We start from the raw sequence: 16,894 nt of genomic DNA on the forward strand, positions 1-16,894 counted from the left end.
CCAATATAAATAAATAACCCCGAAAACATGTTTTTTTTTAATTTGCATTACAAATAAATAATAAATGCAGCAATAAAATATTGTTTTACTGTGTACATTTTCAGCGTCCCAATTGTTTTTTTTTCACGTTTAAATTATCCAAATAAGCAATTGTTAATACTGTCTGCATTTTTTTTTTACTTCGTTCATTTCCACATTGTCTTAATTAGTTTTATTGACCTTATTATTAACATATAAATTAAATATTTGACCAAATGGGTCAGGAATGTTTGTTTAAAATAAATGAAAAAGTTAAATTTTATTTTCGTTTTCTATTTAAAAAGCCCTTCTTAACATGGGGAGAGTGTTTTTAACTATTCTGTACTTTCAGCTAACAATTTCATTTAAAAAAGATATATAAAAATTTGAATTTAACTATAATAAGTATTATGGTATCTGTTCAGTGCACATTTACCTATAAGTATGACAAACCACTTATAATTCAATGGCTGTAAGTTTTTTTCCCCAAAATAAACAATTATAAACAGAACGACTCATAGAAATCTATCTATATTCTTTTTTCATTTTAATATACTTTCATAGAAATGTTTCTGTTATGTCACAAGTGTCACACTCATACATTAATTCCATAGCTAATATAACATACTGACCCAACGGGTCACGGGTAGTCTATTATATATATATATATATATATATATATATATATATATATATATATATATATATATCTTTGGATTATATCTATAAACAAAGCTCACCATAATTTATATGTATATATATATATGTGCTCATTATTTAGTGCTTGCACTGCTACCAGTTGACACCTGAACAAATTCTACATTTCCCCTATGCTATTTGGCTTGCATTGTCTTTAACTGGTTAATACATACATAGACATAACATAATCTTTCATTTTCCACTCCATAAATAAAGGAGTCTCCCTACTATAATTCCGATCATTCTGATTGGCTGAGCTCTGACTATTCTCAGATTCTGGAATACAGTTAGTCCACTTTATAAATGAACGGTTACTAAAAATATTAGATAACGTCATTAAGATATTCTTTGGCCCGTCAATGCATCCGATACAGAAAAAACAACTTCTGTTCTCACAGAAATGATCAAATATTATATTGCATGTAGACATTAATGTATTCCTACTTTCTATACAGTCCACAGCATTACGTTTGCTTATTTTCCATTTTCTGTATCACTGCCTGGTGCTACCAGATCAGGCTGTCTACTGACTTCCTGAGATGAAACGCACCTACATAGATGTCTTTGTTTTTTTATTCCCTTTTGCAAAACTTAGTCATGTTCTGCGAAAACAAAAACAAAAACAACATTCTCCTCCCCTTCCCCTCCCTCGTTTTCTTTTTCCTTCACCTCCTCACCCCTTTTTTTTTTTTTTTTTTTTTTTTGCCTAGTTGGTAGGGCGATAGAACATACCAACTGCCCCCCTGCAGAGGGTAAAAATCCTTCAATGGGACCACCAGTTGACCGTTGGTGGCAACCCGTAATGCATTAAGAACGGGATCCTGGTGGTTGAGTGGAACATGCCTAGGAAATAATAACATGATACTACAACACACCACTTTGGCCCTTACTAGGCTAGACGGGAGGTTGGATAGGCCCGATCCAATCAATCGGTTGGTCATGACAAGCACTAATTCAGACAATCCAAACAAAAACACACTAACACTCAACATAAACAATAAACTGAGTTAATAAGCGATGGCTGAAGGGTCAATCAAGCTGGGAAAAAGGTAACCATCAGGAATAATAAAAATACAGGGAAATCCCATACTTGGGTGGGCATAACCATATATTGTGAATGCTTGGAAACCTCCCCATGTTTGAGTATACCAGCTATGTAGCCCTGGAGAACCGAGGCGAATGGGATTTACCCCCTCATAGTTCTTCCCCATAAGGGGCTCCGAGGAGGGTGGGGAGCATGGCTGATGAATTTTTCAAAAATTATTATGAATGCCAAAAAATCCAAGAGACCACACACAGAAATTGACTCTGACAGCGACAATGAAGATACAAACTTTCCAAGATTCATCGTGCTAGAAGCAACGTCTAATATACCGTTAACTAAAATGTCACCCTTCATTATCCAAAAGGTAATATCAAGCAAAATAACACCTAAAAATGTCAAAAAATTAAGGAATGGTACCATATTGGTAGAAGTACAAAATAAAAAACAGGCCAAAACTCTACTTCAACTACAAAAATTGCATGAAACAAACATCAAAGCTTATCCACACCAAACACTAAACTACTCCAAAGGAGTCATAAAAAACCAGGAAATCTCCGTCTGCACAACAGAAGAAATCAAAACAGAACTAAAAAACCAAGGGGTCACAGATGTAAAAAGAATCACATTTAAAAAAAAAGGAGAGGTAATATATACAAACACTTATATATTAACATTCAATTATCCTCAAATACCAGAGACCATCAATATAGGTTATGAAAGAACGAAAATAGAACAATACATTCCAAAACCTTTACAATGCTACAACTGCCAAAAGTTTGGACATAATAAAGACCAATGTCTAAGATTCTTCACATGTGGAAACTGCAGTGAAAAAAACCCAGACCACGATGAAGAAGACTGTCCAAATAAAACCAAATGCACAAACTGTCAAGAAGAGCACCACTCTCACTCAAAACAGTGCAAAATATATAAGCAAGAGAAGGAAATAATAACAATCAAATATCAAAAAAATATAACCTTCCAAGAAGCCCGCAAAGAAGTCACAAATCGCACCAAAAACTCATATGCCACAATAACCCAACAAGCAAACAAAATGTACAACTACAATGAACTAAACCTTGCTCCAGAAATTGCAAACCTAGCAAAAGAACTAAAGAACATACTTGAAGAATTAAAATCTTTTTTATCAGAACTGAAAATAAATTCTAACAGCCAAATAAAAGTCAGAAACGAACAACCCAGTATAAAAGAAAACGAAACAAAGGAAATCAGAAAAACTTCCATCAATATTGAGGAATCAATCTCTAAAGAAATGAAACCTCCTCAATTATCAAAACGTGAAAGATCCAAGTCACTAACAAGGACAAAAACAGATGTTAAAAATAAACACACAACAACAGAAAAAATGGAAATAGAACAGAACAACAAAAAAACTACCCCCCAAAAACAAAATGACAAACAAAAAACAGAATTAGTATTAATTGAAAATGAAAATAAATTTGAACTAGTTGAAACTGGTAGCCAAAAAAGACAGTCAAGACAAAGTAAATCTAAAAGTCCCAGACCAAAACCCAAAAAAAGCCTCTCACCAGAAACAAGAAACAGACCATCCACTTCCAAAAGAAACACCCAAACTAACATCGAAACTATGGACGTAGACATAAACACCAACAGTCCAAAACCAAAAGAAAATATAAACCATGACTAACAAAATCCTACAGTGGAACATAAGAGGATTAAAAATTAATATCGAAGAAATGCAAATACTTATCAAATCCTTATGTCCTGCAATAATTTGCCTACAGGAAACACACTTAAAAGAAAATGACAAAATTAACATAAAACACTACTCAATATACAACCACATAAACAAATTATCATGCAAAGCCACCGGTGGATCATCAATACTGATAAACGAAAACATTCCACACAGCAAAGTGAACTTAAAAACAAATATGCAAGCTGTTGCAATAACTGCAACACTACACAAAACAGTAACCCTATGCTCACTCTATATACCACCAAATGAAACAATAAACGAAACAGAATTAAACAATATAATCAAACAACTACCTAAACCTTTTCTACTGTTGGGAGACTTCAATAGTCACAATATATGGTGGGGCAGTAAAAAAAACAACAAAAGAGGCCAAACCATAGAAAAAATAATTAACCAAAATGATCTATGCCTACTCAACAACAAAGAGAATACATATATGCACCCACCAACGGGAACCCTATCAGCAATCGATATAACACTATGTGACCCAACTATATACATGGATTATAGCTGGAGAACACATAAGGATACATGCGGAAGTGACCACTTCCCAATCATAATAGAAAACGAGAATCCCAAGCCAGAAGACAAAACACCCCGCTGGAATTTACAAAAGGCAAATTGGGAAAATTTCCAAAATACATGTCAATACAGATTAATACCTGAAGCGAATCCTGACTTAGAACACATCACATATTTCAGCAACACCCTACTCACAATAGCCGAGGAGAACATACCAAAAAGTTCCACTACTACAAAATATAACAAACCCTGGTACAATAAAGAATGCAAAGAAGCTATAAGAGCCAGACGTGCAAACCTAAGGAAATTCAAAAACAGTCCAACGAAAGAAAATTTGGACACCTATAAAAACAGCAAAGCCAAAGCACGGAAAACTATCAAAGAATCAAAACGGAACTCGTGGAAAGACTATGTAACAAAAATTAATCAAAACACAAAACCCAAAAAAGTATGGGAGATGGTCAGAAAAATAGCAGGAAAAAATACAAAGAACCCTATTAAACACCTTATATGCGACAACACAAAGATTACCGACAAACAAAATATCGCAAATAAATTAGCAGAACAATTCTCAATGAACTCATCATCAAAAAACCAAAATAAAAAATTCCAAGCTATAAAGAAAAATGAAGAAAAAATAAAAATAAACTTCAAATCAAAAAATGAAGAAAACTACAATCAATTATTCAACAGTGCAGAACTAGAGGAGGCAATAAACAAATCTCCCGATACAGCAGTCGGCCCCGACGAGATCCATTATCAATTCCTCAAAAAACTACCAAAACCATCACTGGACTACTTATTACAAATTTACAATGAGATATGGATAACTAACAACATTCCAAAAAACTGGAAGCAGGCAACAGTAATCCCAATACCCAAACCAAAAAAAGACCATACAAACCCAACAAACTACCGACCCATTGCACTAACTAGTTGTTTGTGCAAAACTTTTGAGAGAATGATTAACGAAAGGTTAAATTGGTACTTGGAAAGCAAAAATCTAATTACAGAAAGCCAGTCGGGTTTCAGGAAAAATAGAAGCCCCACCGATCACTTAATAAAACTGGAAACACGCATAAGAGAAGCATTTGCAAAAAAAGAACATCTAATAGCAATTTTTTTTGACATGCAAAAGGCGTATGACACCGCTTGGAAATACGGAATCCAAAAAGACCTGTATGAACTAGGACTTAGGGGTAGAATGCCAGAAATTATCAGAAATTTCTTAACAAATAGAAACTTCCAAGTACGGATGGACAACACTTATTCAGTCCAAAAAGATCAAGAAATGGGGGTCCCCCAAGGCAGTATCCTGTCTGTCACCCTCTTCAACATTAAAATAAACAATATCATAAAAAACATAGACCCAGGAATTGAAAACGCCCTATACGTGGACGACCTACTTATATACTACCAATCTAAATATATACAAACAGCCGAACGCAAACTACAACTCTGTCTGAATAAAATAAACAAATGGGCCATAGAAAATGGATTTACATTCTCAGAGGAAAAAACTAAATGCATCCACTTTTGCAAATTACGAAAATTCCACCACGACCCCAACCTGAAACTGGATAACAAGAACATCCCACTCACCGACCAACATAAATATTTAGGTATTATATTCGATAAAAAATTGAACTTTATACCGCATATAAAATATTTAAAAGCAAAATGCCAAAAGACAATGCAATTGATCAAAGTCCTAGCACACACCGATTGGGGTGCAGACAAAGTCACATTATTGAAATTATACCAAACTCTAATCAGATCTAAAATGGACTATGGATGCTTCATCTATGGAGCAGCAAGGAAGTCCTACATAAAAGAACTAAATACAATCCATCATCAAGGATTAAGATTAGCCTTGGGAGCATTTAGAACCTCTCCAGTAGAAAGCCTCTATATAGAGGCCCACGAGCCTCCACTGATTCTAAGACGACAGAAGTTAGCGCTACAATATTACCTAAAGCTGGTATCAAGTCCAACAAATCCTGCATATCAATGTACCCTTCACCCACAATACACACATCTCTTCAACAAGAAAGAAAATATCAAGCCCTACAGCCTCCGGATAAAAAACCTTCTCACAGAAGCCCAAATGGACATTACAAAAATACATAAATATAACAAATCAAAAACTCCACCCTGGATGATCAAACAACCACACATAATATTAAAATTAAATAAATATCCCAAAACGAAAACCCACCCATCAACCTTCCATGAAGAACTACTTATCATCCAGAATACATACAAAGAATATACACAAATTTACACTGACGGATCAAAAGATGGAGATAAAGTAGGATGCGCAGCCATCCACAAAAAAATAAAACTAAAGAAAAGGCTCCCAAACGAATCTTCTATTTTCAGCGCAGAAGCAACAGCCATAGATTCGGCACTGAATATAATAACCAATGATGACCATCAAAAATATATCATATTTACTGACTCACTTTCAATACTCATATCTCTAAAAGAAAAAAAAATGACAAACCCACTTATTACAAAATTGCTAAACAAAATAGATGCCATAACCATGAAAAAAAACATTATCTTTTGCTGGATACCAAGCCATATCGGCATATACATGAATGAACAAGCAGATAAGGCAGCAAAGGAAACTCTGCAACAAAACCACATAAGTGGAAAAATCCCCTATACAGACCTAAAGACTAAAATAAACACATTTTTGAAGAGAAAATGGCAAGAAAACTGGAGCTCATGCACCAAAAACAAACTATTCCAAATAACACCAAATATTGGAACGAGAAACACCAAAAAGTTAACAAGAAAGGAAGAGGTAGTAATGACCAGACTGCGAATAGGTCACACTCACATCACCCACTCACATCTACTAAAAGGGGAGGAGACACCAAACTGTATAACGTGTCAAGAACCCTACACAATACACCATATACTGACAAACTGCATTGACCTTGAACAAATCCGAACAAAGTATTACCAAGAAAAAAATCTGAAAACAATATTAAACAAGATTGATCCCCAAAAAATTATCAATTTTCTGAAAGAAACTAAAATATACTCAAAAATATAAGGAAAGACCCCCCCCCCCAAAAAAAAAAAACCTTAAGAAGAACAAACCAATATTTAACACAACATAACGAACCTTTCGGCATTAAATGACCCCAAAGTGGTTGATATGCCGTAAAACAGAACAAACAAACAAACAAACTGTATCACTGCATTACGATGCATTATTGCTGATGCATCGTGCATTCTCCATCATATACCTAAACAAACTTAGTTTCTCAGGATCATTACTTATTTATGTCAAATTTTGCATGCGATTTACGTTTCCAGCATGCCCCAAAAAATTAAATGTATGCTTCAGCTAATTATTCCATTATGCTTTCTTTTTCAGCCCCAGCTGTGATACTAAATAGAGTCGATTATGAAAAGTAAGTATATATGTATCTATTTATTTATTTACCAAAGTGTGTTTAGACAGCAAACCTTCGTTTATACATGTTTCACTGTATTAAATAAAAATTTATTGTCAAAAATAGCAAAGTGCAGCAGGCGATGTAAAAGGTCACTTAAAAGCATTTACGTCTGTGTATTTACCTATCTATCTATCTATATATCTATAAAAGTGAGAATGTGTGTGTGTGAGGACACTTCTCAACCTATATACTCAACAAATTTTTGATCTACAGACTTGAAATTTGGTATAGAAGTTATTCAGATATGTGGAAAACTTTTTAATAGGTTTTCATCCGGAAAGAATGGTTTTAAGGGGGTCAAAAGTGAAAAATGGGTACAGGGGAGTAATCAGATTTTTCTCTGTTAACTGTTTTATGATTGCGCATGCATGAATGGTTCACGTTACAGATACCTTATGTTAAATATGAGTCGGTTTGAAAACACTTTTTGAAGAGCATACCACACTGGCTGAATAGCTATTGTACTTGACTCACTGTCTGTATGTTTTGGTTTTGATCTCAGTTTGCATATTTTTTTTTTTTTACTCACAAGAAGTGGACTGTAGAAAGAAAACGCATGCATATGTCTCAGTTTTTGTATGAATCAAAATATAATATTTATTAATATTTTACGACTGGGCAACGCTGAGCAGTTTGCTAGTATTATATAAAAGGAACTTTATCTATATGCACGCATGTGTGCGTGTGAGTGTGCATGTGAGTTTGTTTCCTATCAACTTGAAAATGACTAGGCCGATTTTTATGAAATTGTACATAAATGTACTTCATGTGTCTGGCAGTGTTCTTAGGTGGGTTTTGTATTGGAATGTCTTTGATAAGTACCGATAATCAAAAAAAAAATCGAATGAAAGAAGAAACAAGTGACACCTTACACAGCCTAATATCACAAGTGGATTTGAAAAGTTTTATTACCACACAAGCCGAAAGGCTAGGCATATAAAATCAACAGCGCAATGTAAACTACAATGCATTGTGGACTGATATCTGACAGGGGCGCGTTTAAAATGAATGCTTCTGTTTAAACCACAGTTGTACCATGATACTTAACTTTTTCATTTTAAACTTAAATTGAAGCCATTGTCGCAGCACAAACAGTGAGGCAAGGTATATAAAATCAACAGTAGGTTCTTTGATATGATAGGGGCGCATTTGAAATTAATGTTTCTATTTAGAGTGTAACTGAACCATTATACTCAACGTTTGCATTTTAAACTTTAATTCAAGCTATTGAATAAAAAAAAAAATGATTTTATAAAATCAACAGTAGGTTCTTTGATATGATAGGGGCACATTTGAAATTAATGTTTCTATTTAGAGTGTAACTGAACCATTATACTCAACGTTTGCATTTTAAACTTTAATTCAAGCTATTGAATATAAAAAAAAATGATTTTATAAAATCAACAGTAGGTTCTTTGATATGATAGGGCACATTTGAAATTAATGTTTCTATTTAGAGTGTAACTGAACCATTATACTCAACGTTTGCATTTTAAACTTTAATTCAAGCTATTGAATATAAAAAAAAATGATTTTATAAAATCAACAGTAGGTTCTTTGATATGATAGGGCACATTTGAAATTAATGTTTCTATTTAGAGTGTAACTGAACCATTATACTCAACGTTTGCATTTTAAACTTTAATTCAAGCTATTGAATATAAAAAAAAATGATTTTATAAAATCAACAGTAGGTTCTTTGATATGATAGGGCACATTTGAAATTAATGTTTCTATTTAGAGTGTAACTGAACCATTATACTCAACGTTTGCATTTTAAACTTTAATTCAAGCTATTGAATATAAAAAAAAATGATTTTATAAAATCAACAGTAGGTTCTTTGATATGATAGGGCACATTTGAAATTAATGTTTCTATTTAGAGTGTAACTGAACCATTATACTCAACGTTTGCATTTTAAACTTTAATTCAAGCTATTGAATATAAAAAAAAATGATTTTATAAAATCAACAGTAGGTTCTTTGATATGATAGGGCACATTTGAAATTAATGTTTCTATTTAGAGTGTAACTGAACCATTATACTCAACGTTTGCATTTTAAACTTTAATTCAAGCTATTGAATATAAAAAAAAATGATTTTATAAAATCAACAGTAGGTTCTTTGATATGATAGGGCACATTTGAAATTAATGTTTCTATTTAGAGTGTAACTGAACCATTATACTCAACGTTTGCATTTTAAACTTTAATTCAAGCTATTGAATATAAAAAAAAATGATTTTATAAAATCAACAGTAGGTTCTTTGATATGATAGGGCACATTTGAAATTAATGTTTCTATTTAGAGTGTAACTGAACCATTATACTCAACGTTTGCATTTTAAACTTTAATTCAAGCTATTGAATATAAAAAAAAATGATTTTATAAAATCAACAGTAGGTTCTTTGATATGATAGGGCACATTTGAAATTAATGTTTCTATTTAGAGTGTAACTGAACCATTATACTCAACGTTTGCATTTTAAACTTTAATTCAAGCTATTGAATATAAAAAAAAATGATTTTATAAAATCAACAGTAGGTTCTTTGATATGATAGGGGCACATTTGAAATTAATGTTTCTATTTAGAGTGTAACTGAACCATTATACTCAACGTTTGCATTTTAAACTTTAATTCAAGCTATTGAATATAAAAAAAAATGATTTTATAAAATCAACAGTAGGTTCTTTGATATGATAGGGCACATTTGAAATTAATGTTTCTATTTAGAGTGTAACTGAACCATTATACTCAACGTTTGCATTTTAAACTTTAATTCAAGCTATTGAATATAAAAAAAAATGATTTTATAAAATCAACAGTAGGTTCTTTGATATGATAGGGCACATTTGAAATTAATGTTTCTATTTAGAGTGTAACTGAACCATTATACTCAACGTTTGCATTTTAAACTTTAATTCAAGCTATTGAATATAAAAAAAAATGATTTTATAAAATCAACAGTAGGTTCTTTGATATGATAGGGGCACATTTGAAATTAATGTTTCTATTTAGAGTGTAACTGAACCATTATACTCAACGTTTGCATTTTAAACTTTAATTCAAGCTATTGAATATAAAAAAAAATGATTTTATAAAATCAACAGTAGGTTCTTTGATATGATAGGGGCACATTTGAAATTAATGTTTCTATTTAGAGTGTAACTGAACCATTATACTCAACGTTTGCATTTTAAACTTTAATTCAATCTATTGAATATAAAAAAAAATGATTTTATAAAATCAACAGTAGGTTCTTTGATATGATAGGGGCGCATTTGAAATTAATGTTTCTATTTAGAGTGTAACTGAACCATTATACTCAACGTTTGCATTTTAAACTTTAATTCAAGCTATTGAATATAAAAAAAATGATTTTATAAAATCAACAGTAGGTTCTTTGATATGATAGGGGCACATTTGAAATTAATGTTTCTATTTAGAGTGTAACTGAACCATTATACTCAACGTTTGCATTTTAAACTTTAATTCAATCTATTGAATATAAAAAAAAATGATTTTATAAAATCAACAGTAGGTTCTTTGATATGATAGGGGCGCATTTGAAATTAATGTTTCTATTTAGAGTGTAACTGAACCATTATACTCAACGTTTGCATTTTAAACTTTAATTCAAGCTATTGAATATAAAAAAAATGATTTTATAAAATCAACAGTAGGTTCTTTGATATGATAGGGCACATTTGAAATTAATGTTTCTATTTAGAGTGTAACTGAACTATTATACTCAACGTTTGCATTTTAAACTTTAATTCAAGCTATTGAATATAAAAAAAAATGATTTTATAAAATCAACAGTAGGTTCTTTGATATGATAGGGGCACATTTGAAATTAATGTTTCTATTTAGAGTGTAACTGAACCATTATACTCAACGTTTGCATTTTAAACTTTAATTCAAGCTATTGAATATAAAAAAAAATGATTTTATAAAATCAACAGTAGGTTCTTTGATATGATAGGGGCACATTTGAAATTAATGTTTCTATTTAGAGTGTAACTGAACCATTATACTCAACGTTTGCATTTTAAACTTTAATTCAATCTATTGAATATAAAAAAAAATGATTTTATAAAATCAACAGTAGGTTCTTTGATATGATAGGGGCGCATTTGAAATTAATGTTTCTATTTAGAGTGTAACTGAACCATTATACTCAACGTTTGCATTTTAAACTTTAATTCAAGCTATTGAATATAAAAAAAATGATTTTATAAAATCAACAGTAGGTTCTTTGATATGATAGGGGCACATTTGAAATTAATGTTTCTATTTAGAGTGTAACTGAACCATTATACTCAACGTTTGCATTTTAAACTTTAATTCAATCTATTGAATATAAAAAAAAATGATTTTATAAAATCAACAGTAGGTTCTTTGATATGATAGGGGCGCATTTGAAATTAATGTTTCTATTTAGAGTGTAACTGAACCATTATACTCAACGTTTGCATTTTAAACTTTAATTCAAGCTATTGAATATAAAAAAAATGATTTTATAAAATCAACAGTAGGTTCTTTGATATGATAGGGCACATTTGAAATTAATGTTTCTATTTAGAGTGTAACTGAACTATTATACTCAACGTTTGCATTTTAAACTTTAATTCAAGCTATTAAATATAAAAAAATGATTTTATAAAATCAACAGTAGGTTCTTTGATATGATAGGGGCGCATTTGAAATTAATGTTTCTATTTAGAGTGTAACTGAACTATTATACTCAACGTTTGCATTTTAAACTTTAATTCAAGCTATTGAATATAAAAAATGATTTTATAAAATCAACAGTAGGTTCTCAACAATGCAATGTACACTATAATGTGGACTGTCGCTGCGGAAGTGGAGGGGGGAGGGCATATGAAGTTTCCTCTTGGTGCACCGCGATGGATCCCCAGCTAAAGCAGCCAATCAATCGATTAGATTTAAGAATGGGCTACTTCAATGATTTCGATGACAATAAAAATATAGCAGTGTGAAACATTCGTTGATAACCATTTAATCCCGGGCAACATCGGGTCTCCTGGCTATTATATATATATTAGATTGGTGCAAAAATAATGTCGTTTTTTGACGTTCAACTTCATGTAAAAAAAAATGTTTTTTGACATGAAGTTGAATGCCAAAAAACATTATTTTTGCATCAACCTTTATATATATATATATATATATATATATATATATATATATATATATTTGTTCTTTTGATTTTGTTTTGTTTTTCAATATTATTATATTGAAAAACAAAATAGTGATACGTGTTCCGTCGTCTACGACTCATCAGAGTGGCTGAATTTAGTGAGATTCAAAATCGAGACCCCATGATAAGAAGCCTAAACCTCTTCCACTGGGCTATCTCGCACGACTACTGAATATATCACGTTTTTATGTAGATGTTGTTTATTTGTTTTTGTTCGCGATACTTTTTGAATGAATTCAATTATTTATACAAAAGGGCATTTTTACCTAAATGCGAGTTGGGAATAATTTCCCCTTTGACCAAATTTTGTATCCCCAAATGGGGAGCGACATATGTATTGTTTTTTTTTTGTTTTTTTTTAATATAATTATCCACTGACATGTGTTTCATCATCTACGACTCATCAGGGTGGCTGAATCTAGCGAGATTTGAAATCGGGACCTCATGATAAGAAGCCTAAACCTCTTCCACTGGGCTGTCTTTACAGTTTAAAATAAATAATGTTTCATTTCAAGAGGTTACCATGACACTCATTTTCTTCTAATTAACGACAGGCTTGCAAATTTAGACAATCATGTTTTCCAGCTGAACACTATCATCAGCTTAAGCCACAAAGGCTCATCTGTTTTCTAGACCAACAAACCTTTTTTCCTCGATCGTCTGGAATTTATATAGATACTAGTGTCATTTGAGGTAGACCACATGGCTAGTTCACTTGAGAAAAACTGGGCTGTATTATGGCTTGATATAAAAACTTACTGATCAGGCGGTCTTCGTCTTGTTTCAGGAATGGACATTATTTTCCCTTTGGGCATTTATATATATATATATATCTTAAGTGGCTCATAATCACAGTATGAAACCTTGTATCCAAGAAGAAATTACTATTTCAGATCAAGCTGTCTGAAGAGACTGGCTTCCTGACTAAAAATCTTCTAAACAAAACAACCAAACCAAACACCATGTATAAATATTTGAAAACATAAAGAACTTGAAGCATAAAAAATCTTTCCAAAATTACCGGATTTGGTATTAAATAATCCCCCCCCCCAAAAAATAGGGGTTGATATGCCGTAAAACAAAATAACCAACCATTACTGTTTCAAAGATGCTAGCCCAATTCTTGTGTGGTCCTTTATCTTACCTAAATAATTTTGCCATTGTAGAACTGCCGTTTTAACATGCATATATGCATCCCGCTAAGCATGCAAAATTGTGCATATTTGCACAGCTAGTTATAGTTGAAATTTATTAATAATACTCATTATGCAAAAATAATAATACAGTATATTTTTTCTTGTTTTTCAGGGGTCAAACTGCATTACACAAAGCTGCCTGCTACCAATGTCGGGCAATCTGTTATCTTCTGGTGGAAGCAGGAGCCTCAGTGACAAAGACAGACTTTCAGGTAATTTTTTTTTCTATTTTCACGTCTCGTTGCTATTTATCTCTGACCTTCTCACCCAACTAAATGAAGGTTTGAAGTGGGATGGGGGAGGTTAATAGTGCTCTGAAGGCTCCCTTGGTTTTACTTTTCTTTTTTGCTCCTTACTTGAAATGTTGTCAGAAAAAATTATATAGACTCGCTTTTAACATTATTTTACAAAAAGAGAGACGTTATTGAATATGGGCACCAACCTTGCACAGGCTTAGATTTTATAAAAATTTCCACTTTATGTTGATAGATACGTCTGTTTCTCTCTCTCTCTCTCTCTCTCTCTCTCTCTCTCTCTCTCTCTCTCTCTCTCTCTCTCTAGATCAGTAAACTCCAAAGTACAGTCTGTGGGCCAGATCCGGTCCGCTAACGTATTTAATCTGGCCTTAATCACCCCTAACAAGGGATATTGCTACTTGGACGTAAGGGGCTACTATTTGGTACCATGCCTAGGAAAGATTAACAAGATGTTGGTTTACATTACATTTCAACTTTTGCATATCAGTACAGTCAGGGAAGTAGGCAGTAGGAAGGGAATTCCAAAGTCTAGCTGTTCGAGGGAAGAAGTTGTTACAGTAGCTCAACAGTGAAGGGATGAAATTTTGTTACTAAGTGGGTTTGTCGGGCATATGTACGTGAAGGAGGCACAAGTGCAACGAGTTCATCAGAGCACATTCCATTAAAATCCTTGTAAAACAGGCACAGAGATGCAGCATTGCGGCGATGGGACAGAGGTTGGAGCTTAGTTGACAAAGTGGGACCTATTAGATTGAAGGGTCTTTTTTGGAGTAGTAGATGCACCAGCCTCTTTGTGGCAACAATACTCGATGCATGGGCGAATAGTTGCCTTGTAGAGGTACAGGATACTCTCAGGTGTGAGTAGGCTTCAAGCACCTTCTTTGCAGCAGCCTTTGCAATATCATCAATGCATTTGTTTCAATTCATATTGCTCGTGCCGAGGAATTTGAAGGAAGAATTCTCAGATAAGGTGTTATTTGTCATGGATATCAGTGGTTGGAGAGGCGTCTTGTAATTGTTACAGATGAGTTCTTATAGAAAACGTAAAAAAAAAAAAATATTCATGAAATTTTTTTTCGGGTGGAAATGTGTGAAAATAGTGTAGTGGCTTTTCCTTTTGTTCAGAGAAAAAGATTAAAACTATGATGTTTATTGCAAAGCAAGGCTAATCAGTGAAACAGCGTTGTTAAACACGTCCACTTGCATGGATATGCCGCGTCTTTATTTTGACTCTCCGATGCCGGACCCTCATTTTCACTTGTCTTCTACACATTGCATGCGAGACGAGTTTCCCTTTAAAAAAATAATAAATTAAATAAAATACACATCAAGTGCGTTTGAAAGCCAAATCACAACGTAATATTAGGAAAATAAACAAATAGTTTACTTGTTTGAAATTTCAATTTAAATTGTATTTTATTTTATTCAAATTAAATCAACGTTTCTATATGGAACTCACATCCTTGAAGAAATAATGAATTAAGTTGATAAATCACTAAAATAGTACTTTTGTGATGAGTCCGCCCCTCCTTGTTATTATGCCAGAAATACGTGCATGTAAATTAACTAAATTAAACTAAATAATGTCAATGAATAATGATAAAGAGTTGAAAGGGTTTTCGAATGTTAAATTTTTTAACAGAAAATTCTACACTGACTCAGACTTGAGAAACAAATGGCTTGTTAACCCTGTTTTATAATTATTCATCCACTATTTCTTGGTTAGTTTATTCATTTTTTTTTAATTTAGTCTCTAAAAGTTAGCACTATGCTCGTGACACCACGTGTGTGGCCCCCGACAAACCGCCGACCCCCAACGTCGAGTGTCGTGGATTTTTTGTTCAACTATTCTTCTTGTGGCCGGATCGTCATTTTCTCGCTGGCGACTCTTGATGGGAACACACATGGATCCACAAAGTAAAAGAATAAAGTAAAACAAACAGGAAAAACACAAACACAAATGTTTCACATAAATTTGACGGTGTGACTTGTGAGTGTGTGTGTCCCCTAACCCTAACCCTAATCCGTTTTATCGATGTTACGTTCGTCTGTCAGTCATAATTCGTCTCTATCGCTATTTTACAGTCAACTCTAAAAACTGTCCACCCTTCCCTGTGTTATCTGTTCTGTAGGTTTCTATTGTCATTGTCAAATCTAAAACGCTCGATCTAAAAATGCCTACAGATTCATTGTTTGCTACTTCCCATCTCTTTGTTTATTGGAAGACACTTCCCATTCCTTTGTCTATTGCCACCTCCCTTCTCAGCACTTAGTGACTAAAGTCCATCTCAGGTCCACTTTATAGTATCACATGCTTTCCCCTGTTTGAAAAATTTGATGATCCTTTCTCTAGACCAGTCATTCCCAACGTGGGGCGCATGCCCATATTTTGGTGGGGCATGGGCAGAACGTGCACCCTTGGGCTTACTATACCATATTATATATTAAATATCACAAAGGGGAGGCATCAGGATTTTAGAAATGCCTAGGTGGGGCATGGCCCAAAATAGGTTGGTAACCACCGCTCTAGACAGACATATACCTTTCATTCTTTCTATGTGTACGTCTGGACATCCCTCTCTCTCTCTCTCTCTCTCTCTCTCTCTCTCTCTCTCTCTCTCTCTCTCCCTCTGTGGACATGTTTGTCTGTGATGTTACTTGTCTCTCATTGTCTGTCTATCTTTTTCTAGATGGACATGTCTCTCTCTCTCTC

General features: G+C 33.0%; 1 protein-coding gene across 1 annotated transcript in view; it reads left to right on the forward strand.

The window, feature by feature from the left end:
• Nucleotides 1–16,894, forward strand: part of LOC145263137 (diacylglycerol kinase zeta-like) — a 1,403,365-nt gene that overhangs the window by 1,364,506 nt on the left and 21,965 nt on the right. Inside the window, exons 25-26 of the mRNA XM_080120103.1 lie at nt 7,420–7,456; nt 14,037–14,136. Coding sequence (XP_079976229.1) covers nt 7,420–7,456; nt 14,037–14,136 — 137 coding nt within the window. The remainder of the gene's footprint in view (nt 1–7,419; nt 7,457–14,036; nt 14,137–16,894) is intronic.

This window comes from Euprymna scolopes, chromosome 38 (assembly GCF_053919585.1).
Source record: "Euprymna scolopes isolate OS-2025 chromosome 38, ASM5391958v1, whole genome shotgun sequence".
Lineage (NCBI taxonomy): Eukaryota > Metazoa > Mollusca > Cephalopoda > Sepiida > Sepiolidae > Euprymna > Euprymna scolopes.